General features: G+C 35.6%; 1 protein-coding gene across 1 annotated transcript; it reads left to right on the top strand.

Moving 5' to 3' along the window:
• Positions 1–10,740: 10,740 nt before the first annotated feature.
• LOC111910548 (uncharacterized) lies at positions 10,741–13,761 on the top strand. Its single transcript, XM_023906384.3, has 9 exons — positions 10,741–11,130; positions 11,221–11,405; positions 11,557–11,738; positions 11,847–12,131; positions 12,214–12,272; positions 12,448–12,484; positions 12,570–12,641; positions 12,729–13,053; positions 13,270–13,761. Exons 1-9 carry the CDS (start codon positions 10,929–10,931, stop codon positions 13,636–13,638), a joined length of 1,716 nt encoding a protein of 571 aa, XP_023762152.1. The 5' UTR covers positions 10,741–10,928; the 3' UTR covers positions 13,639–13,761.
• Positions 13,762–20,618: the final 6,857 nt, after the last annotated feature.

Genomic DNA, 20,618 nt, shown 5'->3' with positions numbered 1-20,618 from the left:
CGTACCCGAGACAACGGTGGGATCAGCGACTGCCTCCTCCCGTCCCATAGTTAGGACTCTTCCAGTGTTGCCAGCTGTTGCCGCCTTGGGGCAGTTTCTCTTGAAGTGCCCGACTTCACTACAACCGTTGCAGGCCTGACCGACACCCGCTCCGGAAGCTTGATTGGTTGATTGAGTTGGTGCTTTGCAGAATCGAGTCGTATGCCCTTTTTACCACAGTTGGAGCATGATAGTTCACGACATGGACCGGGGTAGTAGCAGCGTGGACTGCCACAGTTTGTTGCTTCTTCGAGGACTCCTGTGAAGACTGACTCTTATTCTGCTTCCAAAATTTTCTTTTATCACCACTCCTTTTTGTCGGTTCAGGAGTGGTGGCCGCTTCCTGAATATTATCTTCATGGTCGATTAGAGTTTACGCTAGGCATTTGGCGTTGTCGTAGGTGTCTGGCTTTGCAGCCAAGACATTTCCCTTGGTTGGCTAGGTTAACCTCGAGATGAATCTTTCAATCTTTTTGCTTTCCGGGGTAACCATTCCCAAAAAGAGAAGCGCCAAATCATCAAATCTGGAAGTGTAAGCGGCGATATCGGAACCCTTCATCTTTAGGTTCCAGAGTTCGTGCTCCAGCTTTTGCATTTCGCCCCATGGGCAGTATTCAGCAAGTAGAAGCTCTTTCATGCTCTCCCAACCAATAGCATTGGCTACAGGTAGGGTTAAGGATTTGACTCGGCCGTTCCACCAAGTCAGGGCTTTATCGGTGAAAGTGCAGGCGGCGAACTTCACCTTATCAGTTTCTGAATAGGCACAGATTTCGAAAATAGATTCGATTTTCTCAAACCATCGAGTTAGAGTAATAACACCTCCAGTGCCATTGAAGGGTGTGGGTTTCGCGTTCATAAAGTCTTTATAGGAACACTCCTTCCGGTGTCCCTGACTACTTTCCTGGTTTTGGGGCTGAGTGCCACCTCCTGGCCCGCCTGAACCACTGGGGTTCATTTGTGACATAGAAACAGCCACAGCAGCAGTAACAACTGCTTGGAACATGGTAGGATCAAATGGAGAGGGAGGTGGTGGTGGAGGAGGATTGTTGTTCTTTGAGCTGGGTCTTTTCCTTGGAGGCATCTTGATCTAAAATGATCAGGAAAGAGAAGATGGTAAGTCCTCTAAATGGACTCAAGAGATATGAAATAAGATATATCTCATTATGGCAGATATAGAGTTCTAGTTAAGCGATAAAATAGGAAAGAGTTATCAAAGCGGGTAAACTATCGTTAAGGAAAGAATGAGTACCAACATTCGGAATGAATTTCTACAACATATTCAGCTTTGGCTAAAATACTCCTATAATATTTTATGGTTCGTTGCGACGATGACTCATTGTTTGGATATTTGGTAAGTTTTAGGCATGCTGCACACCACAGTCACTCCCAAGCACATGTTGGTCGTGTCTCGAATGAATATAGTTGATCAGGCTATATTGACCCTAGACACGACTACATAACTGCTCAGGTTTGACCGCAGTACACAACACCTAATTACTTATGTTTTTCTCTACTTGAGGTTACGGTCTCTAACGTTTAGGTATTCTTGTATACTTTTGAAAAATACTTATATTTTAAATTATACTTTTAGTTCAGAGCACTTCAGCCCCTTAGTGTTTATAGTTATATACCATGTAAGGTTCGGTATACTTAGTTCACTATAAACAAGGGCTCTGATACCAATCTGCCACACCCTGAAACCGATGGCGGAAACGTTCCGGGGTGGAGGACGTCATGTAAAGTATCACAACCAATGTACATAGCAAGCATAGTAACTCAGAACATTACATTACATAGGAATATTTACATTTGTTTGAAAGCAAGGTAATACATGTTTTATATATACATTAGTAACAAAAGTAAAGACGTGACTTCTATACGCTCCGTCTTCTCCAAAAGATCGTGGGGTACCTGACTAACGAGGACCTGAGAATACAAGCAGTTTTAAAAATATCAACATAAAGCTAGTGAATTCATAAGCGGTTTGTTTCTGGTAAAAGAACAAGTTTCCTTTGGTTTTCTGAAAAAGTTGTTATCCAAGAAATCCCATATTTCCTTATAAGAGGAGTTTAGTTATCCATTTGTTAAACAACCTGGTTAAGAAAGTTAAGTTATCCCAGGAAAAACCCTTATTTTCCTTAAAAATTGGTGGTTGGTTATCGATTAGGAATGCAGTGAACAAGTATCTACCATACTTGTAGCGTTTAAGTGAAGCATCCTGAAAGCCTGGTTATCCTTGAAAAGTACATTAGTTTTAACACGTATATAAAACTAATAAGTAGGTATTAAACTAATTCCTAAGGGTGTTAGTTTACTAGGTTCATTATTACTAAAAAGTAAATCTCCATTATTCCAGTTTGCGAGTTCCATAACCATACGATAGACTAGATATGGCAATAAGAAGTCCATTATCATTTTATGACTTTTGTCACCCGTAGACCTGCCGGTCCCACTGTAGCTAGCAGCAAGGTGCGGGGTAGTCAGCCCCATATAGATCTATACACTCAAGCCACGCTCTCCATCCAGGAGATTCTGGTTACAGGGGCGGTCCTCCACTCGCGTATCTCTGTGGAGTGTTACAGAGGATGTGTCTCCAATCTTAAGAATAACGAATTTACAAGTAATAATACGGAAAATCCTGTTTAATGATTTGTGTGAAATCCTTTATGAAACATAAAATATAACATTTTATAATGTGTTTCGCAATTAGTTTGAAAACTAACTCTACAAGTTAAACGATTGGTTAATACGGATTTTAGTGTTAAAAACATACGGAATATGAAACATTTCATACGAAATAATAAGTTTGAGTACAATATTTCCTTGTACTTTTGCTTGTATCCCCCCCCCCTCTGAAAACATGAAAAACGCGAAAAATGGTGTAGGGGTATGAACTCACCAGACGAGAAATGTGTCGGTTAGGATGCTAAGTGTCGGTTTAAGGCTTGAACACACACGAGGATCCTATGTAACATGAGGATATACATAATTGTATCTAATTAGACTTTGAACTACTAATTAAGTAAAATAATACACTCTGAGACGCGAAAACACTTTATTTCAAGTGTTAGGAATGATCCGGGTTGCATCTAAGGGGGTGTAAGGCCTAGATATGGAGTTTGCTCTTCAAGAGTAAACTCTTAGGGGATATTACGGCCCATAAACCATATCCCCATGAGTTTACGACCGTAAACTCATAGGTGGGGTGCTCTTGGTTGCTCAAAGGCCTTATAACACTTAGGAAATTAAGCTAGATTCATTTCTAGGGCATATGAAGTGATTGAATCAACAAATGGACCATGATCTTGGGTCGTAAACTCATGTTAACTCCCCAAATATCAATATTTTGGTGTTCTAAGTCCATTCATGTAAGCCCCTAAGTCATATCTAAGCATTAGAAGTGATTTGGAAGGGTTTTAGGGCTTCAAAACCCCATTTATGGGTGTTTGCGGTTTGGGATTGTTCATGGGCCGTAAACACATGTCTTTGGTCCTTTTGGATGATTTAGACACGGATTGTTCATGGGCCGTAAACACATGTCTTTGGTCGTAACTAAAATTTTTCCAATTGAATATCGAAGGTGTTTTCACGTGTTTCTAATGTGTTTGGACACTCATGAAGTCATAATAAAGGTCTCAATTTAATTAACTTAATCCAAAAGTTAACGGAAAAATTGAATTACAAGCGGGTTTTATTAACGGAAACGGGTTACAGTGACGGAAAAATTTCAGATTGTCACATTATCCCCTCGTTAGAGGGAAATTCATCCCGAAATTTAGAATTAAGATACAAATCATGGATTTGGAAAGTGATGCGGGTATTTCTATTTCATCGAGTCTTCGCGCTCCCAAGTGAATTCGGGTCCTCGCTTGGCATTCCAACGAACCTTCACTATCGGGATACGACTTTGTTTTCGTACGTTTGATCTCTCGATCCATGATTTGGATGGGTTCTTCCACGAAGTTCAGACATTCATTGATCTCGATCTCATCAAAGGGGATTACGAGGGTTTCATCGGATAGGCACTTCTTAAGGTTAGAGACGTGGAAGACAGGATGGATGTTGTTAAGCTCTTGAGGTAGTCGGAGTTTGTAGGCTACGAGACCGATCCTAGCGAGGATCTCGAAAGGTCCTATGTACCTCGGGTTAAGTTTTCCATGCTTTCCAAAGCATATCACCTTTCCAGGTCGCGACCTTCAACAGGACACGGTCTTCACTTGACACCTAGCATCCTATACTGCTCATTCATCCAAACCACTCACAACAGGTGAGTTCATACCCTTAATCAACCTTTTAAATATTTTTAAACACTTTTATGGGGGAATACAAGTTGAACCATGATAGATATAATATCAATCACATGTGATTTATAACTTGCAAACAAATGGAATTACTATACATTTAACTATCTTGTCAACAAAACTACTTCAAAATGATTATCAAACACTTTTACATGTTAAACTCTTTATAAAACTCAGTTTTAGTTACCAAATCTTTACTTTCAATTCTTTAAACTTATATATTGTCAAATCATGTCCAATGCATATATAGTTATCTAAGTAAGGTTTGAAGGACTTAGGACTGATAATACACTCTATTTTATGTTCCTCGTTTGGTTGTGGACTTAGAGTACCCTATTGTTTGTCCGAGTGTCGTTTGATCCTTAGTTATATATTATGTGTATATGTACAGACATAAAAGCTTGTTATCTCATTTCAACACATTCAGATATACAAACAATTCTACTAGTAAACTATAAAAGGTATAGTTTAGTAAGATACTACTTATTACTTCAAGTACAATGAAACACACAAAGAGTCAGTTCATACATGAGTCAATACATACTATTATGAGAAACTAAGAGAACATACTATGATGAGAAACTAGGAGAACATACTATTATGAGAAACTAAGTGGATACTATAACCAGAAACAATACATACAGTACACTATACTATACAAGAGAACATACTACATACTAGATAGAGAGTACATACAATACACTAGTACATACAATACATACCAAGATACTATAACAAAGCGAACATACTAAGATGCTATAGCATGGAACAACTACAGGATCTAATTATACCATCGAATCACTAACTCATTGTTCTAAACAAAAGGTGATAGTTAAATTGGGTATACATGATCATATAACTTTAATGTGGATGTACACGATGCAACCGCCGGTTTGCTTGAGTCGCATTTGGTTCCCAAAATCTTTTGACAGGGAGAGCACATAGTATAAGAACTAGCCATCACATTATACCTTAATAATCAATTTAAGGCAATTAGTACAGCAGTAGTTATTATAACACAATACTACAGTACTATTATTATTTCCCCATTGCATTCATTTGTGATATTCTCACATAAACGGTAATGTAAAAACTATATTTTGTTAATGATAGTCACACTTGGGAAAAATATACACTTTTACAATAAACAAACCTACAGAATATCTGATGCCTTGGTAGAAGGCTACTTTTAGTAGAAAATATAGGATTTTCTAGGTGATACAACATTTACTACAAAGTTTTACAAAACTTATACTTACAACACTTACAAGCATTTTCATACAAACAAATGACACTAAAATGCTTATGAACTCACCAACTTTAATGCTGATAAACTTTTTCAAAATAACTTGTATTCTCAGGTCATCAGTAGACAGGTACCGAGGCCAGCTTTTGAGAAGATGGAGCACATACAAGACTAATCTATTATTTTGATTCATATTTTGGTGTCTTATAAACCACATAACACTCTTGTATTAAAATACATTATTTAATGCAATGGATGATGTTGTTTGCTTGTTTATTATTATTCTGTGTTGTGATACTGTACATGACGTCCTCCGCCCTAGAACGCTTCCGCCGTTCCAGTTTTGGGGTGTGACAATCACCCTTCAACTGCACTCCTGCCAACACCCTTCATCTACGCCATGACCCTCATTGAACAAAAAAAGAAGAACAAATCTGCTATTTTCCACCTCTGCCTCCGTTCGAAACCCTAGTTTCGGTGGTACCAGAGGGTTTTGTGTCAAATCAAACTCATTACAAAAGTTTCAAGTTGGAAGAAATCGAGTCTGCCACCCGGTACTCTTCTGATGCGAGATACGAGTTTGTTGGGGAGGAGAAATTTCCTCAATTTACAAAGGGTTTTGAGGGATATATCGGCTGTGTCAGTGAAGTTTTTAGAGGCGGATGCTTTTTAGTGTATGATTTTGCATCAAAAGGGATATGTTGAAGGAAGATCCAGGTTAGGTTTAAAGTGGGTATTGGTTGTAGTTTGTAACAATGAACATGGGTGTGATAAGAGTGTTCTGATGGTGGTTTAAATCGGCAAAGGATGAGCTAGGAAGTTGGTGGTGGGTTTTAAGGTGGTATAAGGTGTTTGATTGAGGAAGAAAGGTGGAATAAGGGTGGAATTGGGAAGGTGGCGATGGAATTATGGTGTTTGAAAGATGCAAGTGGTGTGCTTGATCCGGTGGTGGTTACCCTATTTTCCTTTTATTTTTAAATTAATAATAATAATTATAACATTAAATTAAATGGAAAAGAAAAATAGAAGGGCATAATAGTCATTTTATGTCTCGTAAGGGATGAAGCATGCAAATTTAAACCAACGAGGGATGAAATGTGCAACTTTTAACCAAACGAGGGATGACCTGAGTTAATTTTTGAAATCAGGGACCACACATGCTTTTGAGAACATACACGAGGGACGATCAGTGTAATTTACCCTACATTTTATTAGTATATGTATGATTGTACAAGTGTATAATGCGTAAACTATGCATTGTGTGGTTCTACCTTTTGTTAATATGTTTAATAATATGATTATTTGATATAATAATGATCATTGTTGTTTGATGATGTTGTACCTTTGCATTTTGATGTTTTACATTAGTTTATCAAAAAATGTTTATTTAATTGGTATTGTTATAAAAATGCTTATAAATAGAAAATATATTTTATATATAATTGGATTATTTATCTTTGTTATAAATAGATATTTAGTTTATTTTGTGATTTAAATTGCCGAATGTTTTTAAATATAATAGTTTATAAATGTTGAATTTTTGTTACAATAATATGTTGCAGCATGATTATAGAAATGTAAATGTTAAAGCTATTGTTAACCTAAAAATATCGTAATGTAACATATGGCAAATATTTGAAGTATTGCACAGTGTGCAACGATAAATTTTTAGAAACACTGTGTTTGGTTACTTGTTAGACGTCGCTCAATTACAAGGGGACGGGTTGTTGTTTCATAAGGTGTTTCTTCATCAGTTACAGCCGGACGCAGTAGTATCCCCAGATGACATGAAGTGATTGTATTTTAAATTGGGGGATACTGTAACACCTGTTCCAGGTATTACTTGAATTATTTAATTCTAGGGTTTTGGTGTGTGGACTCGGCGAGTTGGGAGCCCAACTCATCGAGTAGAGGACATTTCAAGGACGTGGGATCTACACCCTACTCGACGAGTTAGAAGGCCGACTCGACAAGTAGGCGCTGTAAAGATAAAACCCTAATTTTAGGGTTTGCACCCTATATAATCTCCTTAAGAGCCTTGAAGCCGACCTTTCATCAGCCTCCAAACCCTAAGAATGTCTGTGCTAAACCCTAATCCCCATTTTCTTTCATTTTGTGAGCTAGAGTGACTTTTGAAGCTTAAGAAGAAGAAGATAGTGTGAAGAAGGAGAAGCTCCAACAAACCAAGCCCTTATTCTTGAGCTTGACCATCTTGTGGACTGCTGTAAGTCTTCAAGATTCGATTTTTATCTTAGAATATGGCTAGATCTTGTGTTTACTCTTCATTTCCTATCCTTCTTGTTGATTGCATGCACGGGGTTCATAAAGTTTGCAACTTTATGGATCTCTAGGGGAAAAATGGTCCCAAGGTGGGCTAGATCTATCCTTTGGTCAAACAATGACACCATGCAAGGGTTTTTAGGCCATTTTCTCTCTTTTTGGCCATTTTGATTTAAAGACATGCATGTCCATAAAGCCTCCATCTTTAGGACGTTTTGAGGACTAGAAACTCTTCTGGAAAGGAGGGATTTCAGATCCCTAGAGTTTTGGACCATATGACAAAGCTTTGGAGCTTTCCAACCTTTAATAAGGGCCTTAGAGCATTTGGAATGGTTCTAGAGGGTAAAGTTGGAAACTTTATCCTTTTAGACACCTTAGGGCTTCAGATCTAAGCCTTGGAGTCCCTGTATTCAGTGTATCATCACAACAAGCAAACAGGAAGAGGGACTCGACGAGTTGCCCTAGCAACTCGACAAGTCGGGTTGGGTTTTCCCGCCTTCTGGGTATCAAGTGAGCTCGACGAGTTGCCCTATCAACTCGACAAGTCGGGTTGGGTTTCCCCGCCTTCTAGGTATCAAGTGAACTCGTTGAATCGATGAAACAACTCGGCGAGTTGGCTAGAGTTTGATCAGGTTTTCTGGACTCGGTAGGAACTCAACGAGTCGCTAGATGCACTCGACGAGTTGAGGTCAACATGGACTGTTGACTTTGACTGTTGACATTGACTTTGACCAAGGTTGACCAGGGTTGACTTGGAGGGTAATTTTAGGATTATTACAAGTCCATCTTATGATGCTTACAAGCAATTGAGTTGGAGCAGCACGAGGGATATCTTATGATGCTTAAAAGCAGTGTGAGATGCAACCGTGGGAAGTGCCTTCCTGTGGCTTGGTGAAAGTGCCACTTGCGCTCTCTAGCGTACCTATCAACCTTGCGTCTTACACCGTCGCTTGGGATGTCGTTTGATGCATCAAGGGCACCTGCTAGTTTTCTTCCATAAGAAAGGTGCACCCACACAAACACCCCTACAAAGACGCCCACCTACCCACCCCACCCCTACAAACACATACACACACACCCCCACACCACACCCACCCCTACTTCCACCCCCCTACACACACACACCCACCCACCCCTAGAAACACATACACACACACACAAAAACACACACGTACACACAAACCCACCCACCCAACACCTCTACCACAATCATCAACCCAACATCACTATCACCACCACTACCCCATCATCAGCACCACCACCACCGCCTGTAATCACCACCACCGCCGTCACCCCGCTGTCGCCACCTCCACCACCACCACTGCCCCCGACCGTCACCCCCACCTCACCCTACCACCGCTACCGTTTTTTTTAAATGAAAACCAATAAAAAATATACATCTACACATATTTTCTAATTTTCTACAACTGAAAACGAAAAATAAATAAGTTTTAACTAAACGCGTTTTCTAAATTTCCAATGAAAATTGAAAACGGAAAACGAAAACTAAAAAAGACAAACAAAAAACAGAAAATGAAAATTGTTTTCCGTAACTAAAGAGAGTATTATTATATTTCTATTGTTGATTATTATCTAAAAATATTAAATCTGTCTTTCCAGAGAAAGAAAAAAATTATCCTTACTAATAAATGAAGGTTTTTTTGCCACTTGTCATATTCTCCTTCATTTTGACACATGTAATTTTTCTAAGATTTTTAAAATTATTAATTTCCACTTGTCATTTTTTGAGGATTTCACATTTCTTAAAATAAAATTCTAATGGGTCATATATATATATATATATATATATATATATATATATATATATATATATATATATATATATATATAAGGTTATCGTTCTATTAATTTGATAATATATTCTCAAAAATGCTCCAAACGATTTGATTTCTTTCATAAATGCCCAAAAGATTACATTTTGTATGGAAAAACATTATTTTATAAAATATTTAATATTTACATAATTTTCATATTAAAATTTTACTTTTAATAAACCCGTATAATATACGGGTCTCACACCTAGTTTATTATTATAGAGGTTTATGGGGAAAATAAGACTCCCTACCATAAAAATATCAATGAAAATATACTATAAAGAAATAAAAAATCATGTATTTGCTTTTTTATTCTTTTTTTTTTTAATTTCAAAAACCAGATTTTTTTTTATATACATTTTATAAGATGGAAACCTGGTCTATTTAGAATAGGGACGTCTATGGTTAGAAAATAAAAAAGTTATGGTTTGGTCTTTTGAAGGAAATAGATACATTTTCAAGAAAAACAAGGGAAGTTATATCATAGTGTAATAGATACATACATAATCAAAATCAGACACATACACATGGAATCATTCACATAGTATAGTTCAATACTTAGAAACTTATTAGGAAATCAGAAACGTATGTAATAATTTATTGAAGAAAAATATATAAACCATAAAAGAACTATATGGGTACTGATTCTCAAGTAGCAATGTTTTTGGTTCCGGGACCGACCCGACCCGAAACGGATTTAATTTAAACCGAAAAGTGTGGATTGATAGAAACGATAGAGGATATACATTATATTCCAGTTCGGTTCCGGTATGGAATAGGTATTTCCTGGACAATGATAAGCAATTTAGACAGAATCAAGTTATTGCGTCTCATTTCCCGTATGAAACGGTGATAACTTGTTATTATCATTGCAGAATCTATTTAAGGGTTCCATACCATACGTGAAGATTATAGTTCGATACACACAGAATCATACGTGTGAAGGTTATCTTGGGATCTTTTGGAAACAAATCGCTGAAAATTACAACGCTGGAGGAGGAAGATCGCAGTGCTGAAGGAGGAAGAAGGAAACAAATCAATGCCGAAACTAAATACTCTAATTAAAATACATTATCTATTAATGAGGGGTATATATGTCCATTAACTATAAAATGCCATGGATGAATAAGAAAATGATGTGGAATCGGCAAACATTCAAATAACGAATCAAACTTCAAACCAAAAGTCGGCCCATCCAAACAAGAACACTAATTCGAAAATGGAAAGATGCGAAGCGATCATCTCGACGCCTCTCTATTAATCCAGCTCATAAAACGTACAAAAGTTTCCAATATCCTCCTAGAACAATCATCAAAACAAGAAAAAAAAAACATGGTTTCTCTCAAACCACTGCTAATTTTGCTACTAACGTTCATTTCTCTTGGAGTTTCCAAGAATACTCCCCAGCAAAAGCAACAATCGTCTACAGGTATATTGGGTTTACCATTTTCATTTTTGTTTTTGGTCGTCGTATTTTATATTAAGGTTGTTTGTTATTGAACTGTTCCGGTGTTCGTAGGGGTGATCGGCGGCGGTTATGGTGTTTTTCCGGTGAGGATCGGGAGGTCTGTTCTTGAAGGGGAAAGTGATGATGAGAATTCTTCTTTGATTTTGGCTGAAGAGAGAACGAGGAGGAAAGACCCAACGAAAGGTTTAGAGTATTATACCGGTGGATGGAATATCAGTGACGCTCATTACTTCTATGTAAGCTTTCTACCTAGTTCGCTGTTTATTTAGAAACGTCTTTTTTTTAGTCCTTCAATTTTGACTTTTGGAGTCAACCTAATTGATCTTCAAATTCAAACTTTGACACCAGTTCTTCGGTGTTTATAGCTAAAAATTTATGCCTGTGCAGTCTGTATCATTTAGCGCTGTCCCTGTGTTTGTGATTGCTGCAATCTGGTTTGTGGGATTTGGAATGTCCTTACTCGTAATCTGTTGCTATTACTCTTGCTTCCGGAGAATCCATTACAGCTATTCTAGAATCGCTTATGTCCTCTCTCTCGCCTTCCTCACCCTCTTCACCATTGCTGCCATGTAAGCAACTCTCAACCCCTGTTCGTTGTTATCCACTGTCACTTGTGCAAAAGACATGAATGAATGCGCTTCTTTTGTGGATGTAAATATAATCGTAATTTGTTTCAGAATCGGATGTGTGGTGCTTTACATGGGGCAAGGGAAGTTTCATAAGAGTACATCGGACACATTGGAATTTGTTGTGAGGGAGTCTAAAGATACAGTTCATAAGCTCAACAATGTGTTGGATATTCTTGATACAGCAAAGGGTATTGGAGTAGATCAAGTTTCTTTACCTGCGAATATCAAGAACAACATTGACAGGGTCGATGAAATGATAAATGCAGCTGCTACAGACCTTGACTCCGAGACCGAAGAGAACGAAAAAGATATACAGGATGTTTTGAACTCTGTGTATGTAAATATGTTACAACGATTTCTTTCAACAACATATACAATTAGACTCGTATGTTAAACGTTATCATTTTTTTTGCAGGAGGCTTTCTCTTATAATTATCGCTGCTGTTATGCTTCTCGTAGCTCTTCTTGGTTTTTGTAAGCCTAAAGATCCTATCTTTTCATGATTTTATGCGTGTTTTATAGTTTTTCTTGGTTTTTAAGCCTAAAGATTTGATCTTCTAGAGATTTTATGTTTAAACGATTCCAATTTTTGAAGATTTAAAATTAAATTTGCTTATCAACTATTCATGTTATTGACTGTTGGTTGCAGTGTTCTCCATTTTCGGTTTCCAGGTTCTCGTTTACATGTGAGTGGTGATCACGTGTGTGTGTGTGTGTGTTTTACGTGATGAATTCATTTCTTGATCATAATTTCCGCTTATATGGTTGCAGATTGGTGGTCTGCGGTTGGATTCTTGTTACAGCTACGTTTATCTTGTGTGGCATATTTTTCACACTTCACAAGTGCGTTTTAACAATCTTCTCAATTGCTAGAATAACTACATTCCATCTCCATTAATCTAACAAAACGATTACTATTCATGTTGGTAGTGTTATGGGCGACACTTGTGTTGCAATGGATGAATGGATTCAGAACCCTACTGCTCATACGGCATTAGACGAGATACTTCCATGTTTCGACAATGCAACTGCTCAAGAAACCTTGTTTCAGAGCAAAGATGTGACTTTCCAATTGGTGGGAATGGTCAATATGATCATCGTCAAGGTAGCAAACATCGATCCACCACCTTTTCCTGGTTTCCTCGGTTACAATCAATCAGGCCCGTTGGTTCCCATCCTCTGTAACCCGCTAAACGATGATAAAACTGATCGGAAATGTCAAGCTGGTGAATTGGACGCCGGTGATGCCAGCCAGGTATGTTTTATCGAGTTTCCCAATGCAATTTTGACTTTTGAGTCAAACCATCTCTCAATTTCAGAATTTCTGAACTAATTAGAATTCTTCCATTTCGTTTTCTTTACTTGGTGTTGTATTTCTTCATATAATCTTATCAATCATGAATCAATTAAGTCATGGGTTTGACTTAATTTGGAAGTCAACTGAAGGATATAAATGGTGTTTTGTTTATAGGTATGGAAAGATTATGTATGCCAAGTGTCAGAAAAAGATATATGCACAAATGTGGGGAGGTTGACTCCAAAGATGTATGACCAGATGTCGGCTGCAGCCAATGTAATCTCGGGGTTGTCAAACTATGGACCGTTTTTAGCCGGTTTACTAAATTGTACTTTTGTTAGGGAGACATTCACAGGAATCCATGAGGATCATTGTCCAGGATTGACTAAATATAGTCGGTGGGTGTATATTGGATTAGCTATGGTGTCTGCTGCTGTGATGCATTCGTTGGTGTTATGGGTGTTGTATGCTCGAGAAAGAAGGCATAGAAAGTATACCAAGCTTGGGGTTCCTGCATCAACACAAAGTTCATTTGCAAAATGAAATAAGTGTAAAAGAGTGAAAATATAGAAATGGAATTATGTTTAGAAGAGTTTAAATTTTTCATATTTTGACCCGAGTTCCGCGATATATTTGAATGGCAAATTTTATTCAAAATATTAGAAAGATGTAGGGATGTTATTTGGGTCGGAACCGAACCGAACCCGAATAACTTGAAAACCGAATAAGGGTAATCGCATGAACCGAAAACCGAACCTATTAACCAATACGGGTTTGGTTCAGATTGGGTATTAATCAGTTTGGTTCGGTTATTATCCGAATAATCTGAATAACATGTACAAAATGATTAAATATCTAATATAAACAGGAAAAAAAAAACGAATAAATTGTAGGATTTTATAACCCAAATGATAGAATAATAATGTACTTTTATACATAAACATAAAATATTCAAAAACTAATATAACACAATAATAAATTGAAAGATTAACAATTATACAGTAGATTAATATAATAATAATTAATTTCTTAATTGAGTTTCTTGAATTGGAACCTAGTTTTTCATGACTAAACAAAATATGAATTCATGAATCCTTAAACAATAGGAATGATCGGTTTTTGAAAGTTTGAAATAAGAGGAAGGATTGACAAAAGTGATTTCGAGTTTGGAAATAGATGATAAGATTGGTCGATTTTGAAACGACAAGAACAAGTGTAGGTTTTTTTTTCTTTCTATTATGAACGACGATGACAAAAATATGAATCATGATTTTGATTTCTATCGATCAGAAAAAGAGGAGGAATGCTTATTCGGGCCGGGTATCTTGAACCGAATAAGCTCTTATTTGGATAACTCGAACCGAATAACCCGATAACTGAATAAGCATAATATAGATACGCGAAACCCGAATCGAATTGCTTATTCGGGTCTAATTCGGTTCGGTTCAAATTCGGGCCAAATTCTCATCCCTAGAAAGATGTTAGAAAATATTGCAACGATAAAAAAAATATATAAAATTCTAACCACAAAACTAATCAGTCACCACTCACCACCGAACAAGATGAAAACACAAAATAGAATCTGCACCTACTCCTCTCATTTGGAGGCAATAGATCAAGAAAAATATGTTATCCCAAAACATCCACTTGTCTTAATTGTTAGTTTGAGAAAAACTAGCCAACACTTCCATTGCTTAAACTCCCTTTGGTTCTTGAAACCACATCGATATGTGAGAAGCATTGTTTAACCAAGAGGAAACCTTGCAAGCTGTATCCAATTCTAACATATACAATCCATGATATCGATGACATAACAAAATATCTCCCAACTAATTTTCATTCCAAAAAACATGTTGAATTTCGCAATCCAACCTTTTTTAAAGTACACCTTCAAATCTATACAAAGAATCAACAATATCTTTCCGGACTCCTTGAGATTTAGGCTATATAGATCACATGACCGAGCCTCCAAGTAGGAATTTTAAGAGGATTAATTGACCTTAAGTAAAACCTTCACCTTCTAAGAAGAAATATATTTCAAAAGACATCAATAATACATGTCCAACTTTCAATCTTCTACATGTTATAAGGCTGGTAGGTGTGGGCAACGTTTTTAGAGAAAAAGAAGGAAAAAACATCGGGAAGCAACGTGCAGGTGTATAACGCCCAAACACGGTGAAAAAGGGCGGTTTTTGTGCGTTATAACTCACAAAAACAACAAAAAACGTTCCGATTGGCGTTATCCATACCAAACAGTCTAACCAACCAGAATGTCAAGCAAAATGTTAAAGGGAAAGTTTTCCACTTTATAACCCAGTAACCCATAAAATATTATGTGAAATTTTTTAAAATTAAATAGCTAATTCATTTGAAGCTAAACCGAATAAGTCATTCATTTGAAGGTGGATTAACATGAGATCTATTTGAGCATGTATTTTAGAGTTTGTACTTAATTTTAAGCTATAAATTCATTATTTTTTTGTTCCATATTCAATGAGTTATATCACGTATAAGTCGGAATATCAAAGTTGATAGTTTGCAGCTTATATGTTTTCTCCTTACGTATTTGTTAAGCTCATAATACCATTTTCCCTAAAAACTTTCTTACTGCTTCAACTATTTGTACCATACTTAACAAATGTTGAACTGGTCTACCGGTCCAAGAACCGGAAAACGGATACTGACACTGGCACTGGTATGTCTCAATAGGTCCATTCCACGGTCCACATAATCCTTTCAACCCGGGTTCTTATGGAACTGATTCCAATACGATCCGGTCCAAATAATCATCTTAGGTAAGATAACCAATACGACCGGATTGGTTCTAGTGGTTTGTCTCACTTTCTGGTTAACATTTGTTGTTGCACTATTAATTTATTATCGTTTGAAGTTGAATTTTAGTCGCTTCCCTCCATAAATGACTCAACTCCACATCAATGTAGTATTTATTTCTAGAAGTATATTATCTCGGAATATTTTGTTTGGATTTAATAATCCCTAAAAACTACAAAAAGACGAAAAATATCAAACCGACTGTGAAACTACGTGGAATGACTAGGCACATCGTATGGGTATCATGTGTGGGAGTTAGGCGAGACGGGCCTACAACTTTCGGTTTTCTTTTGCTTTTCTCCTTATGCCATCTCTCTAATTAAACATTTTAAAAATAGTTATGGCCTCATACTAAAAATATAATAATCAATTAATTTATATAAACATATTTTAATTTTTAATAAAATAATAACAAACTCACCATTCCATATTAGATCTATTGAGAATGACAATTTCCTAATAAGAATGCTCTAAAAAATAGTTAAGATAATTCATTGTATAAATTGATAGGATGATGAAAATACATTATCTTTTCTACAGTTAACTTTATAAAAATGATGAAAATATATTATATGTTTTAGGCTTGGTGTGTGACCGACTGACCTTATGATTAATCCTGAAAATACAGCCTACTTCGCTACGGGTCTTAATTTGGCCATCATATTCAAAATCATCAATAAAATGTTTGAAATCTGTAAAAAGTTATATTCATGATAATATGGCTAAACTTGATTGTCATTATTCATAAAATTTCGGTTATGATCAAATCCAAAATAACAAAAGTAACATTCAACGAGACCATAATTAACTCAAATAAAACATAAAAAACATCTTAATTATTTTTAGTGGTTTTCAAAACTTTGATAAACATAAAAGTTTTATAAAAATTTATGAATATTACCCATTGAAACATGTATTTCTTCCAACAATAGACACCTCTTAATTCTAAAAAAAAAAGGATTTTTTTATTCCGTTTTTGGTCACATAAAAAGTAGAAGATTGCATAAATGGAAGAACGATCTCTTAGAAATAAAAATTTGAAATATGGGTAGAAATTGTAAATTTGCATTTCAAGAAGGTAACTTTTTTACTTTTAGCATCTATTTTCGCATCAAAAAACGTTAAATTTTGAAAAGCCATTGAATAAGTTTTCTTTGAAAAACTTCTATAAACTCTTACCATTATTTTAATTACGATTGTGGTGGGTCTTCAACCAATTATAAATAGAGAATCTATACAAACCATAATAATGTTTATATTAATTGTCCCCATATCTTATATAATTGGATCCATATATGAAATGTTGGATCCATAAATTATAGTTTTATCCAATGCAGATCCCTCGGAACTTAAAATTAAATTAACCTTAATCAGTTGACATGCAAAATATCTCTCATTACAACTTTTCACCAACCTTAAATGAAATGTATACGTCAAAATAGGAAAATAGACTTAATAATGTAATTAACTTTTCAATTTGTTTACATCTGGGTAACTATCTTTTTTTTATACACATCTGAGTAACAAATTTTTTGAAAGTGTTAACATATAACCATTATGACCCGCTGTAGCAGGTTACATCCGGTCATAATGGTCACATGTGAACACTTCCAAAATGTTCGTATACCTAGATGTGTACAAAAAATATGTAGTTGCTCAAATGTGAACAAACCGTAAAAGTAAATTACACAAATGGTCCCTATAGTTTGGGTAATTTGTGCGTTTGGTCCCTAATTTATTTTTTAACTTGGATGATCCCTACTGTTTATTTTTGTTGTGTGTTTGGTCACAGTCTTACCTCAAAAGACTATTGTGCCTTAAAATTATTTTTCTTATTTATATATTTATTTTTTATATAATTTAAAAAATTAATAGACCCCATATATTTGTATCTCCTCACCTTAAACCTGAAACAAATATATGGTTTCAGGTTTAGGGTGAGAAGATACAAATATGTGGGATGTATTAATTTTTGTAAAATATATAAAAAAATAAATACATAAATAAAAAAATTAACTAAAAATAAAATTGAAAAAGGACACAACAGTCTTTTAAGGTAAGACAAGGGCCAAACACACAACAAAAATAAACAGTAGGGATCATTCAAGTTAAAAAATAATTTAGGGACCAAACGCACAGATTACCCAAACTACAAGGATCATTCGTGTAATGTACTTTTACCTTTTCGGTGTGTTCACATATTGATAACTATTTTTTTTGTACATATCTAGGTAACGAATTTTTTGAAAGTGTTTGCATATGACAATTATGGCCCGATATAACCTGCTACAGCCGATCATAATGGTCATATGTGAACAATTCTAAAAAGCTCGTTACCTAGATGTATACACAAAAAAGATAGCTATTCAGATGTGAATAAACCGAAAAATTAATTACCTTATTAAGTCAATTTCCTGTCAAAATAAGGTAATTAGCTACAACAAGTTAATTCAAGTCAGAAAGAATAAACAATTAGATAAATTTACATTCCTCCTAAAAGTAAATTCTCTTACAACTCCATCTACTTTTGAAAATTATATTATTTTATTTTACAATTAGTTTATCTTACCATATCAAGTCAAGTTTGTACCAAAGACCAAAGTTTTAACTTGATGTAAGTAAATATTGGGAGCGCTTTGAATTTGCTCAATCTTACGTCAATTTGTAGAGTTACCATTTATGCATAGGGGTAGTTTTGACATGAAATACAAAATTGAAGGTTTTTCTGAAATAAACCCATGATGTAGGGGGATTAGTTGTAAATCTGAGTCCTAATATTACGCGTTGAATAACAACCGAACCCGATCAATCAAATTGAAGTGCATGCACAGACACCCCAAAAAGTGATGGATTCTGGTCACATAAATTCATCATCGTCGACGTCGTCAAGGCGGACATGCCTCTGTTCTCCGACGAACCATCCGGGCTCATTCCGGTGCGCACGCCACCGCAGCTCGTCTCCTAAAGTAGGGAGAAAATTGATCGCGGAGCAATTAAATCGATTGGATGTTAAGAAGACGAATCTGGTGAAAGAGTTTCTGTTGAAGATAATCAAACCGTCGAGTCATGATATCCAAAGGAGGAAGAATTTTGAGCCGAAGCCTTCCAGGTTCTCTGTTTTGGATCATTGCAGCCATGGCGGCAAGGAATTGGTTGTTTCCTAACTCATCCCAAATTTCATCAAAATCGTTCGTTCTTCATCTCGATCTCATCTCTAATCCTGTAAATTAACTGATGCATGTTTGATGTAAACTTCGATCGTCTTTTTTTCTTTTTATGTGAATTAACTGATGCATCTGGAATGATCCATCGACTATTAATCGTGCTGGTATCATTTCCTGGATTTTTTTCTCTCCTAATAGAAATATTGATCAATACCTCCTAGAATATTGAAGATCTTTATTTCCTTTGGAAATCCGAGGTAGTTTGATATATATGAATTATCTTGAATGATTTCACTTATAAAAAGCTGCATCAACCTATTAAAAATTCAATTAATCGTTAGAGATGATTGTAGATTTTCCGTCTGTGTTGTAATTACGCATCAATTATGATTTAATGTGGGTTCATAAACAATTATGAAGCAGTATATCCTGTGATTACATTCATTTAGTATCTTGAGAAATGGGTATATAATATCAGAGATGAGATAGATGATCAGATGATTGTAGATTCCGTCTGTTTTTTCGTTTCTTACAGAGTTACAGTAGACTCAGTAGTAGTGAAGGCAGTAGATGACCGAAGGATGCCTCATTACGTGTCATTGATTAGTGATGATTCATCACCTTCAACCCCCACCACATGCCTCCTTGTAAGGTGTAGCGTGCTACAGTGTGGTGCGTTCTACTCTATCTTCTCTTCTGTATTATCCCCTAAATTGAAAATATACCCAACTTTTGTAATATACAAAAGTTTGTTATTAGAAATTTCATGCTTTTCGTATTTTATCACTTTATAAATTAATATACTGATAATTTTAGTTTATATTTTATTTATTTCTTCTTACTATGAGTAGTAGTAGTATTATCATCTACAATAAATATAAATTATTGTCCAATGAAAAACAAATGCAACAATTGTGTGACATAAAACGTGGAAGTGTATAATTAAAGTGATACGGGTTCAAAATGTTTGTTCTTTCTTTTTGTTTTTTATTTGTTTATTTGTTGCAACTGGGTCGGGTGTGGAAATCGAACTGTTCCTTGCTTTTCTTTTAAAATTAAAAGTGATTTGGTTGCTTTCCAACTTCTATTCACGCGTAATTCATCATATGGAGTTGCTAAATTTAGAATGTTTGATTGGGAATGCTATAAAAAGAAGGAATAAGAAAAGACTAATCGTAATTATATAGACCTTTGTACCTTTTTACTTTTTGGTTTAATCTTATAATCTATACGAGTACTGAAGAAAAGAATAAAACTTATATTAGTTGTTAAATATTTGAAATTATTTAGGTTAGTAATTCTCTATTTTTCTTTATCATCTTGACAAACCACGTTTGACAGATCTTATCAAAGAAAGACATCAACTGTTATATGAAGAAATAAGTCGTTGTATTCTTAGACAAAATCTATAAAATTTGGAATTCTACAAGAGTCGATATTTAAATGAGATTACTAAATTTACAAAGTAAGTTAGCATGTATAGGTGACATTTCGTCCAATCGTCCGCTCCATACAGCTTACAACCAC

This window comes from Lactuca sativa, chromosome 5 (genome assembly GCF_002870075.4).
Source record: "Lactuca sativa cultivar Salinas chromosome 5, Lsat_Salinas_v11, whole genome shotgun sequence".
NCBI lineage: Eukaryota > Viridiplantae > Streptophyta > Magnoliopsida > Asterales > Asteraceae > Lactuca > Lactuca sativa.
Note: the sequence above shows the minus strand (reverse complement) of the source record. Positions and strands in the feature narration are given on the sequence as shown.

Coding starts and splice junctions, on each gene's coding strand:
- LOC111910548 (XM_023906384.3), top strand. CDS start 10,929: ATGCGAAGCGATCATCTCGACGCCTCTCTATTAATCCAGCTCATAAAA. Junction 11,739..11,846: donor CTCTTCACCATTGCTGCCAT/GTAAGCAACTCT, acceptor AATTTGTTTCAG/AATCGGATGTGTGGTGCTTT. Junction 12,273..12,447: donor CGTAGCTCTTCTTGGTTTTT/GTAAGCCTAAAG, acceptor TGTTGGTTGCAG/TGTTCTCCATTTTCGGTTTC.